Here is a 22,332-nt window from a genome sequence, read left to right as displayed (position 1 = left end):
TCAACCTCCCCTTTCTATGAATATTGCCTCAACTCCAGTCTCATCATGTTCTCTCGGCACGGTAGGCGAGAAGGCTGGTCTCCCTGCCTTGCCACTCTTGCAGGGGCTTCCTAACCAATCCCCCTGCCTCTTCATTGCCCTCTTCTAACGTATCTCCCAGGGTGCTGCTAGAATCGTTGAAAATGCAAACTTGTTACCATCACTCTGCTGCCTGAAATCCTTCAGTATTTGCATTTCTTACACATTGAAATCCCAAGTCCTTATCTTAGCACACTGAAACATTTATGATCTGCCCCCTGTTTACTTTCCCAAACTCATGTCTGCTCTGTTCCCTAACACATCATTCCACAGGCAGTTTCCTTAACTATTCTGCTCTATCATGGCTCCAAGCCAGTACACAGACTCCCCCAGTTTTAAGCACTGTGTAGCCCCTTGTTTGACCTGCTACTTCCAATCCACACTCTGGTAGGTCACCTCGCAGAGCAGGCATGCCTGACCTCCACCAGCAGGGTTTGGTGTTTCTCCCTTCCCTGTGTAGCACTCTGTGCTCTCATCTGTGCAGCTCACCATGTTGCTGTTAATAATTTCTTCAAATGTCTGTCTCTCCCACCAGATTGTGCATCCTGCAATGGCAGAAACATCACCCCATTCATTTTTGTGTCCATGATGCCTCCCTTCGTGCCTAGGGACATACTGATAACTAACTAAACTAACAAATCCTGGACATAAAGAATGAAGACAATGGAAGAATCAAATATGACTCTAAAGATTTTTGTCAGGAGACTGCAAATGGTTGACTTACAGAAAGAAATGTTGAGGGAGAAATATTAAAAACACTGTGAGCAGTTGCATGTAGGAGCTAGAAATATGAGATTATAAGTGAGTGGTTAGGATCAGATAAGTGTTAGAAATCACTAGAATAATGGAAAGAAGGTATGATCAGGATTGAATTTAAAAAGAAAGAGGGAAGAACAAACTGACAAAAATGAGGTGTAGAAGAATGTTTACATTCAGGAGGCTAAACGAGGATGGAAGACTTTGCTAGAAATAAAGAGTTCTATTTGTCCCTCTTAGAACATGGCTAGAAGGCCAAAGAAAGATTTTTAGTGGATGCTCCCAACTGGGAGAGAAAGTAAAGAAAGAAGAGTGAGCCAGGGAGCAAGGGAAGATGCAGTTGTAGAAACACGGATTTATCTAAAGCAGAAGTCATGGCCTTGCCACCAAAGTCAAACCTCACACTTCAGAGCTGCATGGAGGCACGTGAGAGGAGCCAGAATACATTTAAAGCTAAATTAGGTCTGAAAATTAAGCAAGGCCAAATACATATGCACATGAATTAGGATGAATAATGTAAAACACTGGACAGGCACATTTAGTTGAAATAAAAATAGATAACATTTTGAAAAAGAAAATACTGCAACTTTTCATAAACAACACTGGTGACTTTTGGCTATACTCCTTGGATAAATTGCCCTGAACATAATTATGTAGTGGCTGCAAGGAAGTAAAGCATCCTATGCCTCTCCCATTCTGGGCCTTTGTTGTTTGAGTTTTATGGGGATTTATGACTATGTGAAAACTCAGGGCATTTTCTGCAAACAACAGCTCTTAGAAAATAAGGAAGTGACTCAGTGAGAGAGGTGGCCCCATTGTGAGAGTGAGAGAGGACAGAGGCAGGATGAATGCAGAGCACCCCATGAATTTTTAAATACCATTTTTGTAAAGTCAAGTGAGTCAAGCCCGTAACAATGTGCAGAACTGACACCCTGTCATGTTTCCTCTGTTAGGAGTTCGGCTTTGTGATTGATTCTACTTGGCAAACATTTGAAAGATTCTGCAGACATAAAATTTGAGTAAGGAAGGATGGAGGATGGGAGAAAAGAATGCACTGATACATTTTCTATTTTACCAGGGAAGATAGGAATAGGTTCAGATTCAGGGTAAATTTACAGGATAAATATTTGACTAGAGATTATAAAGTGCTAGGATGGACACTCCAGGGATTTCTTTTTTTTTTTTTTTTTTTTTTCCTGGAGACAGAGTCTCACTCTCTTGCCTAGACTAGAGTGCCATGGCATCAGCCTTGCTCACAGCAACCTCAAGCAATCCAACTGCCTCAGCCTCATGAGTAGCTGGGACTACAGGCATGTGCCACCATGCCCGGCTAATTTTTTCTATAGTTGTCCAGGTAATTTCTTTCTATTTTTAGTAGAGACGGGGTCTCACTCTTGCTCAGGCTGGTCTCGAACTCCTGAACTCAAATGATCCTCCCGCCTCAGCCTCCCAGAGTGCTAGGATTACAGGCCTGAGCCACCATGCCCGGCCCACTCCAGGGATTTCTTTAGGAATCAATTAGACATCTCTCTGAATAAGTTAAGAGCAATCAAATCAATACGTTTTTATAAGCCAATTGCAGTGCACAGTGGAGGTGCTATCCTGGAGATGAGCATGGTCTAGTTATTATTACAATCCCTTCCAGCACATTATTATATGGGACAGGAAAATGGTGAAAGTAAAGAGCAGATATTCAGATTCAGGACAGACTTGCACTTCCTTCCTCACCTATGATTTAATTAAAAACCTATTATATGTCAGGTACTGTGTTAGGCACTAGGATACAAAAAAACAAAATAGTATTTCTGTCCACAAGAAGTTCACAATTTAAAATAGAAAAAGTAATAGTAGACATAATTAAAGCCATAAAGAAATAAATGTTATCAGAGTAAAAATCACAGATTAATGGCATCTGACCTAGAAGGCTTGGAGCGAGGTGGGCATTAGAAAGGCTTTCTGGAAACAAAGACTTCTAAACTGAGCCTTGTGAATTAATAGATGTTTTGTAGATGAAGAAGGGAAAGAAGATGGTTTATACAGATGAAGACCAGAAGTCCAGCAAGGACACAATCAGTCCAGAGAACTGCAAGTAGCTCCTTAAGTTTGGGCAACAAAACACGAGACTAATGAGGTGAGAAGGGATCAGGAAATAAGGTCTTTAGTAAATGAGAGATTTGGACAAGATTCTAAAGGCCATGAAAAGTCCTTGGTAGATTGCAAGGCAGAGAGTGTTATGATCAGATTTATGCTTGAGGAAGACCATTCTGTCTTCAATGTAGACAACTGATTGGCCCAAAGTCAAGGATCTCAGTTAGGAGAGGACTGCAACAATATGGGCAAGATAATATGAATCATGCTGCAAAGGCCTAGCATGATAAGGTAAACAGCAATGATACATTTGGAATAGGATTAATAGACTTGGTGTGAGTAGATGTACAGAAAGTGGAAGAGAAAGGAGTCAAAAGTGACTCATTTGAACCCCTGAGAGAGAAAGCCATGTGGCAGTTGAGAGCCTGAATTCTGGAATCTCACCCACTGGGGTCAGAGGCAGGGTTGGCCACTGACTACGTGATGTGAACAAGTTAATTTACAACCTTGAACCCCAGTTTGCATATCTGTAATAAGGATGGTAGTATGTATCTCACAAAGTAGTTATTAGGATTTAATGCAAAAATCTGTATAAAGTACTTCTTACAGTGTCTGGAGCATGGAAATAATAAATGTTAGCTACTGCTATTATTAATTGGACAGTGTAATTTACTTAAATGAGGACAGTAAGTGGAGGAGGAACAGATTTCAGTGGAGTGAGCATGTTAAGTGTAGTTTTGCCCATGTTGCATTTGAAGCGTCTATAGAACACACAGGTACACTTAGAAATATAGATTTAGAGCTTAGAATAAACATGTGGTCTAGAGATACGGATTTGGAAGCAATTAGTATACAGGTGGCTTGTTGAAGGTACCAGAGTAGATGTGATCACTGGTGGAAATTTTGGGAAATAGAAAAGAAACCTTGGAGTAGCTAGAATTCTAGGGAGAATGGGATGGAAAGCCTGTGAAATAACCGGAAAAGGATTAGTCAGAGAGGGAGGAGGAAACCGGGAGAAAGTAGAGTCACAGAAGCCAAAGGAGGAGACTATTTCAATAGTGGTCAATAGAAAAATGCAAAGATAGGAACTGAAAAAGCACCAAAAAGGATGATGGTGACCTCTGCAAGGATAGCTTCCGTAAGTGTTGAGGAAAATACGTTATATTGTATGGAGTTAATGAATGAGGGATGAGGTAAAAACTAAAAAGAGAGAAAGAACAGACCAATGTTTTAACAAGCTTAATTATGAGAGAGAGTGAACATGTGCGCACACGTGCAATAATAACATGGAGAAATAAGGCAGGGTATTTTTGGTTTTTTTGCTTTACTTTTTAAGGTAGAAGAAACCTGAGCCTGTTTAAATCTTGATGGACAAGAGCTAGTAGAGTGGAAGGAATTATTTGTAGATACACGCGAAATACTCGATATTGACAGAGCATGGTTCCTGAGGAGGCAAGAAGGAATACAAAAGGCGTCATCTTTCTTTTCCTGGACAGCTGGGATTGTGTCTAACTCGCTGCTCCATCTGCAGCACCTAGCACAAGGTCTGGCACATGAAAGGATCCAGTACGTGTTTGTCAATAAATAAATGGATACGTGAGTGGATTGAGGAAGGAATGACTAAGATACAAGGAAGAGAGATAAGGATGCTCATGGCTGCAGATCAATTTTAGGTTATGGGACAGAAAGTGGTGGGTTCTTACAAGCTGCTCTCTATTTTCTCTTCTCGGTGAAGTAGAACAACGAGGGTAAGGACAGGGAGAAAAGTCGTGGATGGATGTTCATTGCAGGAAATGGGAAAAGTAGGTGATAGGCAGAATAATAACAGATGTCATGTATAAAAAACAAACCGGTGTGGTAGTAAATTACAGGTGACTTCTAAACACTTTCCAGTGGGTCTATTCTGAGACTCATCCCCACTAAACATAGTTAGATGAGGCATTTCATTGACCAAAAGCTAACTGGCATTGTCCTCAAGGTTGTTTCCTTTGCGACTGCAGGGAGTGAGTGACACACCCACCACCAGTACAGTTTCACAGTTAGCATTTTATTCTGTTGCACTGAGGCAAGAATCTTAGGACAAAAGGCCAGGCTGGATCAGATGTGATGCATTACCTCAGAGCAGGGATCTATCCATTTGCCAAGAAGTTCCATCTGAAATCCTGATTCCAAATCAATGGAAGGCAGGTGCCTCAATAAATCCCTCACTCCGAAACCCTGTGCACAGCACCAGCTCCTGGGCAATAACCCCCTCCTCACAATCTTGAGCCAGATCTTTCCTTATTGGTATTTCCAGATGACATGTCTGATGTTCACAGTCTATTTTTCCTTCCCCCTAAATATCTTGGCTCTTTCTACTTTATCTTTTAAAAAATTCTGGAAACACACTTAGAAGCAATTAGCCTTGAGACAAAAGCAACACACTTCATTTTGCACACCGTTCTTGATTTTGACTTTGCTACTGACTTTACCTCAAGGGAATGTGGTGACATGAGGTACAAACACACTTATAAACAGGGATCAAGGGTGCTTGACTCTTCTCAGTCACATATAAGCATACTGGTTTTTGTGCCTCACCGAGACCCTCAAGAGCACTAAAGGCAAAAACCAGAAAGGCTTTCTCCATCAATGCACCCCTCTTCACGCTTCAGCATCATGCAGGATGCTTGTTTATCCCTTAGGGGAGCTCCCCCAAATCAAGGAGTCTGTGTCAGCCACTCAAAATCTAACGCAGACCCGAAATTGAGACAGGTGGAAAACTGCTGTTATTGACTGTGGCTTTTAAGCTAATGAATAACAGTTTCCATTGCTGGCTTCTCAACTCCACCCATTTCTTCAGAATAATTAATCCAGAGAGGTTATTGAATCACACCAGCCTTGTTGTTCCCATTGAAACAAGTTTTAAAACAGACAAATGTCTGTGCATATACCACAAGTGGAAAAAGCAAACTTAATTTTTTTAAATTTTTTAATCATGAACACTGAGGCACCAGAAGAAAGAAAATTCATGTCCTCATTATGCCTTGTTAGTCAAAAGACAGAAGCTTCTGGGCTGTGACAGAATGAGTTATCATCTCCAATAATTTTTAGTGTTCATTACAGGGGTCTTGGTTGCCTTTAAGGAAGGTACACTAATTTTTTTGCAAACGGATACCTGCATGTAAGCTCCCAGTCATATAATGCTGCTATCTTTTAAAGAGTTACGGAGCAAAGCTATTATAATCAGAATTCTATTTATTCAGTAAGGTCACCTTTGTGCCTCAGCTAAAGTGACCCAACGCAATACCAAAAATGAAGGCTAGAGAGTCAAGTTCCTTAGTAACACCGAGGAATATAAAGTATTCTTTGGAAAGTACCAATAATTTATCACGAAGACAACTTGAAGAATGATGATTAGCAAGGATTCACCAAACCATTTTCCCTAAAGAGAAATAGAAATGTCTGCATTCTGAAGTAAAACGTCTTGGTAAACTCCTACATAGCACTGCTAGGGGAAATGCTACGCACAAAAGCCTTTGGAATGAGTAGTGATTTCCTTGTACACTAACTACCCATTATTTTGTATATATTGCCCTATTTACAGTCATCATGAGGATTTTAAATTTTATATCTTAATAATGTATTGTAAATTTGTTGTTATCGACATTTATTGCATCCCAGATCCCCGAGGAACTGTACATTTTCCCTTCGGCAGCGGAGGCGCATCTCAATACAAACTGTGAAGCTGACGCAGCATTGCAGACTCTCCAGAGAGTGTGGAAAGTTTTGAAAATTCCCCTGAATGATCCTTATAATTCTCCTTAACCCCCACTTCCCTGTTCAAGGATCGCTGTTTAAATATTCTGGCTTAGATTTTTCAGTTAATATCATGTACTAGACTACTCGTCTGGTCTTCCTCCTAACAATGTAACCTGGAAAATAATCTGTCCCATTTGTATAGGTGTCAGTCATTTATTAACCGTCATAATAGGTATTATGATTGAGCTCTTACTATGTGCCAGGCATGTGCTAAGGGATTTTCGCACATCAGCCCATTTGCCTCTATCAATTTTAAAGACAAGAGGTCTAAGATTTAGTAATATTAAGCTCAAGGTCATTCTTCAAAAGAGGGAAAAGCAAAGAGTGTACTCATAGCATCTAATCAAAGTCTCTAATAGCAACACTATACTTCCTCACACACTTGCCCATGGTACTAGCATCTCAGAGATGAGGTACAGAGAGTGTGGGCTATATATATGCCCAGGAAAAAAAGGGAACTTCTTATATGTGTGACAAATTCATGCATTCACTCCACAAAAATGCACTGAATACCTGCTTCAATGTTTCAGGCACTGTTTTAGACTTTGGGAACACAGCCGGGAACAAATAAGACAAACAGCCCTGTCCCATGGAGCTTTTATTCTGAGGGGAAGGGAGGAAACAGGGAATAAAAAACCAAATACACATATTATATCAAATTATGATGTATCAGTTTGTGGAGAAAAACAAGCAAATAAGGGGGATAATGAAATGCTGAAACAGGAAGGGTGTAATTTTAAATAGGGCAGTCAGAGATATTAAGTAAATAGCCCATTTTTAGAGTGTGTTGTTCTTTTGGTTCTATATGCAGGCACTGGCGAATGCCATTTATAAATCAATGCCTGAAACTCCACGGAATTTTTCCCACTGATGCAATGTTGAAATGCCAGGCTGGCCTACATAAGTCATTTGGCTTTTCTATGCAGAAAATAAAGCATTAGTGACACTATTCAATTATATTTCATAAACTTTTATAACATTTATTCTAAAAGAAAATGCATTTTACATTCTAATTCAAAAATGAACAATTTTCCAGTGTTAGAATAGGGACCTTTGGGTAGGTCAGTAGTTAAGAGAAGTTTTTAATAAATGTTCCTTTATCCAAATACAGTGTTATCTCTCTTCATTTTTTGTAAGAGAAAGTACGACAATTTCTATGCAGTCCTTCTCACCTGGGGAATAAGAAACAATTAACTTTATAGGGACAGATAGGATGAGATTCTTCCGCCTGGTTCAAATCCTTATTTTGCCATTTGTAAGTGGTGTATGAATTCCCTAATTTGTAAAATGGAAATGTAAATTAGGAGAATTTGATAGAAAAACCAAGGGACTGGCTTGCTCAGGGCCAGGGGGACCAACTACCATCAATCTATAAATGCATCTTCTCCAAGGCCTCTTGTACTGTTTCTATACTACTTCTGATTTAATCATCCACAAAAGTGCATGCCTTCTGGAAAAGAACTCTCAGGATTATTAAAAGGACAGTGTTACCATTATATTCTTTTAAGTGTTGGTAGAGAGATAATGCTAATTATGATTTTGTCATAAGAAAAATAAAATTTTAAATCAAAACTTTCCTCCCCAAGCTGAGAGCCAGCATTGTTTTGGTCCATATTTCTCATGGGCTCTGTTGATAATTGAATGAAGAGCTTGAAAAATTAGTCATCAATCATAACAGTAGTTTGAAATATAAGATTACATGCATTTGTCTGTTTTGTTAAAAGTGTTCAATTGTTCCCTGGGTTGGAAAATTACAGTCATGGGCCAAATCGAGCCCCACTGCTTGCATTCCTAAGTATAAATGGAACTGAAAAAGTTATGCCCATTGATTTATGTACTGTGTGTGGATGCTTCCTCACTACATTGGCAGAGTTGAGTAGTTGTAACAGAGGTCGCATGGCCTGCAAAGGCTAAAACATGTACTATCTGGTGCACTACAGTAAACATTTGCTGGCTGCTGAACTATTCCTAATTAAGAGTTTATTTGTGAAAATATTATGTTCTTAGCACAGGTACTGGTTGCATGATAAGTGTTCAATAAATAAATGATAAATACATAGTAAATAAATATTTTTAGATTCCACAAAATGACCAGAACTAGGAAAGTTCAAGCTTATCACAGGCAGACTAAATTAGCAGCTAGCATATCCCCATATCCCCATCCTGAATCTTAACTCTGTATCTCCTAAATAAAATGCTTTGCTCATTATATTAGACAATCCTTGATTTCAACTGTCTCTAAAAATACAAATTGGTAATCTGTGTGCAGAGTGGTATCATGAGAAATCACTTTCTACAACTTCATGAGTGACAGAGAAGCCACAAATGATTGAATATGACAGTTGACAGAGAGGACAGAACAAGAATACCTGTCAAAGTGAGATTTGTATCTTTTGGAGGCAAATCCCATTTGGCTTTGGTACATATTAACATAGTGTCAATCAATATCTAGTAATGGGAAGTGAACTCAGCATAAATCAGAGTGAGTTAGCATCCGCTTAGCTCTTTACTTTTCCTAAATTTTTCATAACAATATAACCAATAATTCTTTATTTCTACAGAATAACAGACTGCTCCCAGAAAATTTTTGTCACTGTAATTCCAGTCTGATCTATCATGTCCCTTTTTGAGAAGGAGTCTTTGCACATTGATTTGAATTTTTAACTTTAAGCATTTTTGAGGCCAAACACTGTTTTAGAAGTTAGAGATAAAAATATGCAATAAACATCATTCCTGCCCTCAAGATCTTACATAGTAGGCAAGAAACCAGACACAATATGATCATGACATTTGTGATTAGGGCTAGAGGTGTAAAACGGCTACATGGAATTCCACAGAGGCAACAGGACTTAGAATAACCTTAGTGAACTGTTTCTTCATTCATTCATTCATTAATTTCCTGAATGTTTATTGCACCTACTAGGTGCCACACCTTCACGTTGGCCCCTGAAGGTAGAGCAGCAGGGATCCTCAAAGAGCTTTCATCTTAGGGAGAAACAAGAGACAATAGGCGGGTATGCAAAAGAAGGAACAGGATCCTTTCAGACTGTCACTATTAGCACAAATGAATAAACAGGGAGACATGAAAGGAAGGAATTTGGAGAAGGATTAGTACCTACCCCTCTCTCCAGAGATATTAACTTCTCTGAATCTCTTTTTCTTCATCTATAGAATGAAAAGAATGCCTACCTCATACGTACCATAAACATTAAGTCAGTCAATGAAGTCACTGGTGCTATGTTTAGGATATATTTAAGTGTTTAATGAGGTATTATTATTATTATTATTGTCAAAGTCTTCTCTGTCATTTGGTTAAATCTTTCACATTTACCCAGTGACGGGAAATATCACCACCCTAAATTGCATAAAATTAGCTGCCTTTTATTGAGGACCATACCCTGTGCCAGTGCTTTACATAAATTACCTCATTTCTTCTTCATACCTGCTCGTATTTCACAAGTATACTGAGGCTTAGAAGAAAAATGTCTTGCCCAGTGTCACACAGATAGTAAGTGGCAGAACTAGAATTAGAATCCAGCTACATCTGCCTCCATAGCCTGTTCCCTTAACCACTAGACTAATGCCACAAAGCAACCCAGATCATATCATCCAAAAGTGACTCTGGTACATTAACAATCTGTTGTTGAAAGTTTGGGCCTCATAGCCAAGGCCAGCATGATTTGTACACTCAGAAGAGTTTCTAGTCAAATGGTAAGAAGCAGATAAATGCAAAGAAGCTTCATTCTGTCTGTTAGGTTAACACGGTGATAAAGCTGGCTGGCACCCATGACCAAGAATGCAGATTGCAAGACAGGATAAAGAACATAACAGCCTCTTACATTAGAAGGGTATAGTACATGTTACAATGTGTTTTCACATCCTCCTTGCAATTAATCCCATATATATATATATATATATATATATTCACATATTAAATGACACCAAGGCTCAAGAAGATTTGAGTGGTAATAGGTAGTAAAGCCGAGATTTAAAGCCAAGCCCGCTGATTTTGAGTACCATGTTTAGCACGCCAGAAAGCTAAAAATCATCAAAAATGTTGAATTTATGGTTTGCTGAAGGAAAGAAATGTACATCCGCCTTGGCTGACTTTGTGATTTCTTTTGGGACAGCTGGAAAATGAGCTCTGAAACTCCAGGCAGCCCGAGCATGGTACAGGATGTCTTCCCAGGGAGGGGCACGGGTGAAGAAGGGGTTGGATGCCTCCCAGGCACTCTCAGCTCCATGATCAGGGACTTTGTCCAAGACTTTTAGAAGCAAGACAACTAAATGCCCGCTAACATTTGGCAGCCGTGAGAGTTTTACTTCTATTTAGGGATCACCGTCACCTCTTTTCCTCTCCATCATTCCCATTCTACATTTTAAAATATCCTCTTTGATTTCCCAGCCCCCACTGGGTGAGGCTGAGGTAACGCGAGGCTGCATCTCAGGCTACAGTGTCACCCTTACCAGGCTGCAGAGCCAGAAGAGCACAGGGGAATGAGGAACAGGGAAACATCTCCCTCAGAAAGGATCGGTATCTTCAGAGGCGTGTTTAGCTAGCGTCTGGATTCCCAGCTCAGAGCCAGCTAAAATGCCCCATTGAGAATTTCTAAAGTCTAGTTCCAAACAGAAAAATGACCAGGACTAGTAACCATACCCTAGAGAGTAAAGGTAAGAAAACCAAAGCAAGTCTGTATTAGGGCAGAATTTTCCACATACTTAACTATTTACCGATAATTTGTTTAATACCTAAAAGAGAAAGCATTTGGGAAAAGCTAAATAGCAAACTCATTCCATGGCAGGTGAACTACAGCATTGTTCTAGCGTGGCTCATGAAAGAATTCAGAATGACATTTTATTTTCTAAATTGAGACGTTGTTATAATCTGAATCCCAATTCTGTCAGCTGAGTTTTCCTGTGTCAGCACGTTTTCAAATACCCACCTCCTACAAATAATAAAACAACCAAGAAACAGGATGAACAATTATCAGACTCCATAATCAATACTGAAACCTCCACACTACAATAGTTGCTAGTATTGTGGAAAGTTTTGCAATTAATCCAAATTTAACTGCAAATATTACGTAGCATATAGCTGTTTTCCATTCTCAGCATAAGAACCCTGAAATCAGAAACACTTTAAAAATACGTTCCATAAGGACTTAGTACCACAGTGCAAATAGGAATATCTTTGTTAGGCACTGTAAGCATAAACCCTTGTGCAGAAATAAGAGTTAGCTTTTCATTCGCCCTGTTCCCCTCCACCAATCCCAACCTTTAAGCTCAATTCTTGTTTTTAGGTTTTGCAAACTTTAGGACAAAATATTTCTTCCCAAAATTCAAGGTATTAAAGAGAAAAAAATGACTTTGGAGTCAAATATTCAAGTCTTTACACTGTGGCTTTTAATCATCAGCATATGAATTTTCTGACATCAGTCTTATTCTCTTTAAATGGCAGATAAAGTAGGGCTGTTATAAAGAAAACACCAAGCACATTGCCTGGTACATGGTATTTCATATGTCTTAATTCTCTTTCTCCCTTTCATTAGCTAATTCCTACTGCTAGATAAGAATACCTTCAATTGTCATCACTTTTTTCCCATTCTAAATTTAAAGATGTTAAGAAAATACTGCATAGTTTCCATCTAGCACAGACACTCTGAGATTCTCAGGAAGCAAGACTTACAATATCTTGGGGCCTCTCTTGCACTGAGAAATTCTGGTATAGCTTAACATTAAACCCCAGTTCCACTAACAGCTCAAAGTCCTATCACTTTTCCCACTCTTCAAGTGTTTGTGCCTCTCTAACTCTAACTTTGCTCCTGAAAGAAAGTAAAGACCCTGAGAGTTCATCCTACATCAGAGTTGGGTGCAGAGCTCTGTCCATTTCCTATAAGAAGTATTTCACACTTGTATTTGGTGATGTGTAGTTATTTTCCTGCAGAACTAGGGTTGCCACAGAGGAAGGGTCAGGTAATGTTCTACATAGTATTATCCTGTCCCATAACTCCACTATTACCTGTGCTCTGATACCTTCACAATGGCAGTGCCAACTTGTGGACCTATTGGTACATGCAGCACCTCCTGGGATACAGAGTCTAGTCTTCTGCCCCTTCAAATATCTTGCTCAGGAAAGAGCTCTGCCTACCTTCCTCAGCACCCTCCAGAATTGTGGAGGAAAAAACATCTTTGCCATTTCACTTGATGCACCACACTTGTAAATTTATACTTTCAAAATCCAATATATTTTTCCCTTGAGCCCTACTTTTTCCTCACGCATTACCAAATATAACCAAAATTTCTCTATTGTGAGTGCTATTAATAATATATTTTCAGGAGCATTTTTAATCAGAGTATAGCCCAGAGAACACTATGCAATGCTTGCCAGAGTGGCTATTCTGAATGGAACATTTAGATATAGTACTTGACAAGTGCACTCAGGAACCTATGTGTTAGCATCCCTGAGTGGCTTCCTGTCAAGAAATCCATAAGTAATGCACAAAACAGAGCACGTCAGTCCATGATCTCTCTGCCATGAATCACCACTCAGCTTTTATTCACTTTTATCATATATTAACTGACTTTGAGTTGATTCTAAGCCCTTTTTTGGCTCCATCATTCAACGTTTAAGCCCCATCAATGATCCACTCCATGATATGAAGCATCCCATATTGATGATAACCGTCTTTTAAAAAGTGAATGTCTAGACATAAGTCCAAACAAAGCAGAACAAGCTACAAGAAGAAATTCCCAGAGCCCCCAATTAGTGTGGAAACTTGGTATATTTAATTATCAAGTCAAGTTTATCTTTCAACTGACTTCATTAATGTAACAAAATCAAAGGGTCATGAACCACTTTGCTAAGGGCCATCTGAGAGCAAAATATTCCTAGTTATAGAACACTTTGTTAATAAGCAGAAATGCAGGAGAACATGGACAGAGTCCAAACACAGAATGTAGTATTGCCCTCCAAAGAATGGCATTAGAATATTACAGGCTGTTTTGTGTTCATTAACCAAAAAAAAAAAAAAAATTTCCAGAAATAAGTACATTTCTGAAAATGGAAATATTACTGCCAGAAGAAGCACAAGAACAAGAACACTTGGCTAATTTAAAGAACCCTAAACCCACATATAACTCGGTAATTATATTTTAACATTTGTGAAAAATAAGTATTCACTCAATAATAATTTAAATGTATTGAGCACTTATTATGTAGTAGGCATATATACTAAGGACCTCTCCCAACTTTTTGTGCAATAGAGATGTAGTGAAAGTTTGTTTTTGATTTACTTTTGAAGCCAAAAACAGAGCTTTGACATTGTACAAAGTGGGATCCAAAATTGATACAAGAGCCTATTCACAAATTAAAGTTACCTGTGATGGCTTTGAAAATCACTCACTAAAAAAGAGGTAAATCGTCTTCAAATACAAGTTTAATGATGTGGTTATCACCTTCTGGTATATGGATTTACCTTTTAAATACTAACAAGCTTTTTCACAATTTAAGATTGTCCAGGAATTTAGACAAGTTTCAGATATAAGACATGTGACCTGCCCAATGTCCTCAAAGGCAGAGAAAGACTGTGAAACCAAGACACTGAATGCTAATTTCAACCCTTTCTTCCATACCTACTAAACTTTGTCACTCAATAACACACAGGGCTATTCCATAGCCTTTATCTGCAAAGGAAGAGTGTCAGATAATAGCAAGACCCATGACCATGCACAGATTTTTTTCTAAAGTATATAAAGAATCAAAATTCAGAATTTCTTCTGAATTAGTACAACAATTCTAACTAAAGCACTCATGATTTCCTAAAATAGTAAACTAATCTCTGACGATTAATCAAAATGTCTCCAAATCCCATGTAATAAGAATCTAATAAATGACATCCTATTGATTAGGCTGTGGTTCAAGAAATAGAGGTTTCCATTATTTTATTTGCTTATTTTTACATTTTTAATTTTCTTGTTTCTTCCCCCAGGAAATAGATTGGTGTAAAGGATTCCTATATGCCTTGTTATGAAAACTTTTTCTCCCTGTTCAGTACTTTCTAAATGTAGCACTCCAGTTTGGGACAAAAAAACACAAGTGACTCCAGGGTTACTAGTGTTTTCTGGCAACAATATCATCCCTTCCAAATAGTTCAGAAACAATATTTATAGTAATTAAAATTCTTAAGCTCACTATACATGTTGATTTTTTGTGATTATCTGGAAAGAAATCTAGACCTAGAGTCAAAAGAGCTTGGCTCAATAACTAGCTTTGCTACTGATGTATATGAGCTATACGGCCTTATTTCTCTGCTTTTGTGAGCTCAATTTTCAGTTCTTGATCAACAAACTGGTAACACTTGCCCTACAGATCTCAAAGGGATATAAGCACAAAATCATTTAATGACAATAAATGAACTTTGTTAATTCCAAAGAATTCAACAATCGTTATCTGAACTCCATTTAGGATTCAGAGCAACGATGAGAAAGGTGGCATTTTCTCATGGGTTATCTTGATCTCTTAAATGTGATTAAGAAAGAAGAGGTAAGTATTTAAAAAGTAATTTTTTGTGTATGTTTGGGAAGAGACCAACCCCACACTGGTGCACTGGAAACCATTCCCTACTCTAGAACATGGTTCCTTCAATGGTCCTCTTCCAGCAAAACTCTCAAAAGACATGTTGAAAATCACTATCTTCACTTCTTATCCCATTCTGGCAAGCCTGTTTGGAGTGGATTCAAGAGAGAGTGGTTGATATATTATGTTGAGAATGGCACTTCACTTCTGGGCCTTCCTCTTCAAAGTCCACAACCCTGTCTAACCATGAGAAAAACATCAGTGAAACTCAGATTGAGGTACATTCTATAAAATGCTTAATATACTCCTCAAAACTATCAAGACCATCAAAAACAAGGAAAGTTAGACAAAATTTCTCATCCTGGAAGAACCCAAGGACACATGATAACTTAATATAATGTGGTGTCCTGGATGGGATTCTGGAGGAGAAAAAAGGACATTAGGTAAAAAGTAAGAAAATCTGAATAAACTAACTTCATATAAAAATTAACAACATTGATTCATTGTGAAAAATGTGCTATGGTAATATAAGGAGATGACAATGTGGGGACTTTGATGTGGAGTATATAGAAACTCTGAATTATCTTTGCAATTCTTTTATAAACCTAACAGTATTTTATTAACTTAAAAAAGGCAATAAACAAATGTTAGTTAATATTTTCAGAACTTGTAGTAAGGGTCATAGTACTAGTAATAGTGATAGTAGTTAGTAATACAAGATTCCTCAGCAGGCTAGAAGAGAGAACCCTATTAGCCTGTTTTTTCCATGCAGTACACATTTAGAAAGTTGAACTTGTGCCCATGTGAGGAACTATAATCTTAACTGAAACAATAAGACAGAAATCTATCCAATTCACATTTTAAAAATGCCAAATAGGATCTTTATCTAGAGGCCTTACAAAGATGACAAAGGGTGTGTTGACAAGGACTGAATCCACACTTCCTTGTGAGAACTATATTCCACTTATTCCATGAATTTAAACACAGTAAAGAGTGAAAGATATATAGTAGGGCTTGATATCAAAATCTCCAGTGGATCCTCACAAAGAGATAATGCTAAGCAAGGTGACCAAGGACAGAGGCCCATTAAGCCCAGAGCCTCCTCTTCTCAACCGTTTCTGCTGGCAAGCTCTCTCTTTAAACACCACATTTTAATCAAATTATTTTTACAGCCTCTTTTGCTTGCCTTCAATATACTCTGCAAAAATGGCTGCCTGCTTCCATGTTGACTAAAATGGCTCCACAGAGCTGACTTTTTCCTGAATTCAACACTCCATCCTGCAGCTGTACTTCCTTTGGCAGCTGCATTCCCGCTTCTATATGAAAGGAAAAAGGAATGGAAGCCAAGCTCTCCATTGAGTGTGACTTTACCTCATCCCATAAAAATGATGACTTTTGGCTGGACACAGTGGCTCATGCCTATAATCCTAGCACTCTGGAAGGCAGAAGGATTGCTTGAGGCCAGGAGCTCAAGATCACCCTGCACAAGAGCAAGACCCTGACTCTACAAAAAATAGAAAAATTAGCCAGGCTTGGTGACATGCACCTGTAGTCCTAGCTACTCAGGAGGCTGAGGCAGGAGGGCCACTTGATCCCAGGAGTTTGAGGTTGCAGTGAGCTATGATGTTGTCACTGCACTCTAGCCTGGGTGACAGAGAAAGACCCTGTCTCAAAAAGAAAAAAAGACTTTTGTAATTGTTTCCTCTGACCTCCTAGGGAAAGAGATAGTGCCACTTCTTTACATGGTCTGCAACAGGATACTAAAATACTTCTAGTCTCCATGGTATACCCCACTCTCATGCTTCCAAATAGACACACACACCAAATCTCTGCAGGAACACTCTTCCAGCCTCTCTTTACCTTAGTATTTTGACTTAGATGTTACTTGGAACAGAAAGTCCTCACTAACCCCCTTCAACCCAAGTCCAGATCAGGTGCTTTCATAGAACCCACACTTTCCTCTGTCGTAGCATTTGTCACATTGTATTATATCTGCCCATCATATTTAAGGTACATGAAGACATTGGCAATGTCTCTTTGGGTCACTGTTGAATTTTAAATGCCAGAACACTGATACACAGTAGGAATGCAAATAAATAACTTAGAATGAATGGATAAATTCCTTCCCAATCAAAAAATGTATTGTAAGGTCATTGTAATCCAAGGATTGTGTCATGCTATTTCTCAAGGAACTTAAGAAGTCTTGGGGCAGAGGCTGCTCTAGAGAAGTAGTCTTTCATACCACTGAATACCCTATGGACTACTCTGGCAAAAATCTCAATGCTTAAAAATAATGAGCTTTTTAGGATATTTTCCAAATTAATATTTTCATCACTTTTTCAGGATAAGGAATAACAGCAGAAATAAAACTTCAAAAACAACAGTGAAATTAATTTGGTATGAAAGATAATCTCCAAAAAAATTTCTTTCTAGATGCTTATTCCTATATTGAGTAAGAGCTGTTAAAGTCCAAGTTATGGCTATCCTAAAAACATGTGAACATTTTAGAAAGTTATTAAACTCAATTAAAGATATTTGAAATTAATTAAAAATAATTGTGAGTAGGATTAAGTCATTTTACAGGAGTCACAGTTTCCTCTGGGTCAATCTTAGAAGCATCACTACATTTGTTTCATATCGCATCTCCTTAAATTTTTAAAAATATATTTCAAACAAAAAGTTAAAATGTATTAAGAACTCATTTTACTAATTGACCTAACTCCCATTTAAGGGGAATTTTTTAATATTAAAAAATAAAATGTTTGCAAAAATACTTTAATAATATGTTGGAGTATCAGAACCCAGAAAAGAATCATGGTTCCATATTTTGAAATATCAATAATTCCTTCCATGCCTGAATTTATTCGACTTTTTCTGAGAGCCTCTTTGTGTCACATCATGTACTAAATACCTGAGAACAGGGAAATGAATAAATTTGCCCATGCCCTGAAGCACCTCACCATTTATTAGAGAGATGAACAAGTATAGTTCATTGCAATGAAATATTGAAGAGTGATGTCAAAGTATGCACAGGGGGGTGTTGGAAAAGCACAGGAGAGGTACAACCTTGACACAGATTGCCCTTCTTTAACATGTGAAAGTTTCTCTCCTCACTGACATTAAGTGAAAAGAGGTAGGTAGATGTTAAATGTAGATTCAATGTTTCACCTGACAGTTGTGGAGAAAAATATAAAGGTGGATGAAATTTGACCACTAGGCTTGGTGTGGTGGCTCACACCTGTAATCCCAGCACTTTGGGAAGCCGAGGCAGAAGGATCGCTTGAGGCCAGGAGTTCGAGACCAGCCTGAGCAAAATAGCAAGACCCTGTCTCCATGAAAAAGAGAAAAATCAGCCAAGCATGGTGGTACATGCCTGTAGTCCCAGCTACTTGGGAGGTTGAGGCAGGAGAATTGCTTGGGCCCAGGAGTTTGAGGCTGCAGTGAGCTGTGATGACACCACTGCACTCTAGCCCAGGTAACAGAGCAAGACCCTGTCTCAAAACCAAAACAAAACAAAACAAAAAAATTCAACCTTTCTTCTGAAATTTAGCAGTAATAAATGTGTTGTGTTTATACATAAAACAAGTTAAATGCTTTGGTGACCATAATGGGGATAAGACAATCAAAACCTTATCATTGAAGATATTGACAAGCGTGAAAAAGTGACCTGATGTCAGAGAACCTGGAATATCAGAAGAAAAAGGAATATGGGTGATCATTATGATTGTGGTAATGATGACAATGAAGGTAATAATTACTATATCTCTTTCCAAAGCTCAGAACATTTACCACTAAATTGAGTCTTTGATTTCCTAGGACCAATTGAAATATTTGCTTATAATCTTGAAAGTCTGCTTAGGAAAAATCAGGTTTCAGTTAATCTCTTAACTGAGTGGACCCTCCCTGTCTCTAAAATAAGTCAGAATCTCTGGAATGTTTTACCTGGTGTTATATGAACCATTGTGAAAAATCACATCTTCCCACTGTACAACTTCTCTACCCCCAGTGGTAAAACATGGAATGTTAGTGTCCTATGTGCACAGAGGAGAAGCTCAGCTAGCAGTGAGTGAGGTAGACTAACAGCAGGGCCTGGGCCAGGTTCTTGGAGGGCAGAGAGACCTTGAAGAAAGTGAGAAAATGACCCTGGAAGCAGAGGAAGTGCAGTAACTTGAGAGTAGGTGGGTAGCTCACAAGTGCCATTGCAGGAAAGTAGTAGGAGCAGGAGTGATTCAAAAAGAGATAAAGGCTATGTGTGCCTCTAGATGGGACATCTTGGAGCAAATGATATTTGGAGAGTTGAGGAAGGAGGCAAGGAATTATTATAGATTTGGGAAGAGTAACAGCAAGAGAGTAGCACTACCCTCACAAAGCAAGACTCATGGAGAGTTCTTCCCTGGGGTGGAAGGAGCATTGTCAGATGCAAAACAGAGCTCCAGGATCACAAGATCAGAGCGCGAGGGAACAAAAGCAGACATTCTAACACACAGAACCAAGATGCTGTCTATTAACCGGATTAAGTACGAGGCTGGGAACTAAGTTTATAGCAGATACAAAGGACAGAGTAGGTGTCTAGAAGTGGAATCTCTAAAGAACTTGAAAAAGCCCCCTCTAAGGACAGGATGATCCCCTTCAGTGCCAAAAGAAGATAGAGGCTCTGGTGAGGCCTTCATTGACGCAGCTGGGAGGTTAAGAGAAATGAGGAGGGGAGAATTGGTTCATTCTATTTTGGGTAGTTCTCAAGTTCAGCACATCTAGAAAGTCTGGGCTGAGGAAGCTGAAATCTCTCAAACTCTGAAAGAGACTGGAGATAAATGAAAACTTTTAAAATGTATAAAGTGTTGCTCTTGAAGAAAAGCAATCAGTTATTACCTCCCCACCAAAGACAACCACTGCTACAATTTTAATACACTTGTCATAGTAGCGTAGTTGAAATATTATTATATCATCATGTTATATTGTCATGAATCAAAGGGTAATATTTCCATAGTGCTTTACAGTTTTAAAGCCCTATCACGTTCATTATTTTATTTTATATCCTTGATAACTCTATAATGTAAGTGAAACAATATGATCAGGCATATTTTCAGTTGTAGAAATAAAGGTGCAGATTAATGACTTGATTAAGGTTTTAAAACCACTTATACAATCAAAGCCAGATGATCTAATGGTGAGTCCAGACCAATCCCGGCATCTCAATGAGCCCTGAGGTGAGTGAGAAAAGAATCTGCTAAATTATACCTTTTGACAGTCTTGTCCCTGGGCAATCATGGGCATTAATTTCATCATACCTATTGTCTTACCTCCTATGCGTTGCATGTATTTAGGAGTGGGGTCAGATCTAGGTGAAATCCAGAGTTTGTTTTCTCTCTCCTCCACCTCCCTCTAACCTGAAAGAAAGCTGTGTTGTGAAGAGCAAAAGCTTTGGATTCAGGCTGACTTTGATTCAGGTTGATTTGGATTCCAGTCCAGGTTCTAAGACTCTACAGCTTCCACCCAAATACTTACCAGCCTCTGCACCTATTTTTTAATTTGAAAAAATCGTGGATATGCTACCTATTTTAGAGGGTTTTAAACTTTTTCAACATGATAACAAATGTGAAACACCTAGTACAGTGTCTAGTGCATAGCAGACGTTCAATAAGCATTGGCTTTTGTGCTTTGTCCCTCTCACACTATGCTACCTCATTTGATTTAGGAGGGCACTATTGGTTCCATTTTACAGATGAGCTACAAGAAAGGTTAAGATAATTTCTTAGGGCCACACTTAAGGTAAGTAAAGATGGGATTTGACCCTAGGTCCCTGAATGCTTGTTGCAGACCCTTTTCGTGCCCTGTGCTAATATCCCCTTAGCCTGACTCTGATTTCAGCCACAGCTATAGTGGATGGTTCTTGCATGCAGACAACATCCCCCTTCGGGCATCCACTGTCCCGTTTGTCTTGCCTCTTCTCTGCCTCAAGTCTCTTGCTATCAAGCCCCCAGGAGTTTTCTGGCAAGAGAGTTCTGGAAGTACAGAGGAGTTAAAATCTCTAAGAGCAGCCTTCAACAAGTGGGAGCTGGCTGCCCTAAGTCCTTATCTCAGACTACATCTTGGGAACTAAAGGTTTGGGTGGGAGAAGGAAAGGTTGCTTTATTTTGTTTTGTTTTCATTTGTGTTTGTACAGTATTTCTCCCTATTTCTCCATAGGTCACGAAGATGCTGGCGGTGGTTGTAATTCTATTTGCCCTGTTATGGATGCCCTACAGGACTCTTGTGGTTGTCAACTCATTTCTCTCCAGCCCTTTTCAAGAAAATTGGTTCTTGCTCTTTTGCAGAATTTGCATTTATCTCAACAGTGCCATCAACCCAGTGATTTACAATCTCATGTCCCAGAAATTCCGTGCAGCCTTCAGAAAGCTCTGCAACTGCAAGCAGAAGCCCACAGAGAAACCCGTTAACTACAGTGTGGCCCTAAATTACAGTGTCATCAAGGAGTCAGACCATTTCAGCACAGAGCTTGACGATATCACTGTCACTGACGCTTATTTGTCTGCCACCAAAGTATCTTTTGATGACGCCTGTTTGGCTTCTGAGGTAACCGTTAGCCAAAGTTGATTTGTGAATTAGAAGAAAATGGACCACAAAGTAAATGAGAATCTGTGCAGTTTATCAACAAAAGAGAGAAAACCGCCAATACTTGTATATTAAGATGGATAAAATCTTTGCCAATGCTCTAACAAGTCCTGGCCCTAGATATTTTAACCCATGAGAGTAATTCAGATTTTCCTTCTTATAAAACTAGTACCATAAAAAATGGAACAGGTCTATAAAATAGCTAAATGATGGAAACTGAAAGTGTAGCCCTTTTCATTTAATTTGAGAAATTCACTATATTTCCTGGGGTTATGGAGTTTTGATAAAATCTAGACATCACTTTACATTATTCACAATAACCTTATCAAATGTGATTTCCCAACCCCCCAAAAAATTATCTATACATTGGTCATTTGTCAACATGCAGATTTTTAAATATTTGCATTTAATATATCATTTTAACA

General features: G+C 38.7%; 1 protein-coding gene across 1 annotated transcript in view; it reads left to right on the top strand.

Moving 5' to 3' along the window:
• Window positions 1-21,889, top strand: part of TRHR (thyrotropin releasing hormone receptor) — a 31,083-nt gene extending 9,194 nt beyond the window's left edge. Inside the window, exon 2 of the mRNA XM_069466091.1 lies at window positions 21,482-21,889. Within this exon, the coding sequence (XP_069322192.1) occupies window positions 21,482-21,889 (408 nt within the window). The remainder of the gene's footprint in view (window positions 1-21,481) is intronic.
• The last annotated feature ends 443 nt before the right edge of the window (window positions 21,890-22,332 follow it).

The sequence above is a fragment of the Eulemur rufifrons genome, chromosome 3 (genome assembly GCF_041146395.1).
Source record: "Eulemur rufifrons isolate Redbay chromosome 3, OSU_ERuf_1, whole genome shotgun sequence".
Lineage (NCBI taxonomy): Eukaryota > Metazoa > Chordata > Mammalia > Primates > Lemuridae > Eulemur > Eulemur rufifrons.
The sequence above is the reverse complement of the archived record's forward strand: the minus strand, read 5'-3'. Positions and strand labels throughout refer to the sequence as shown.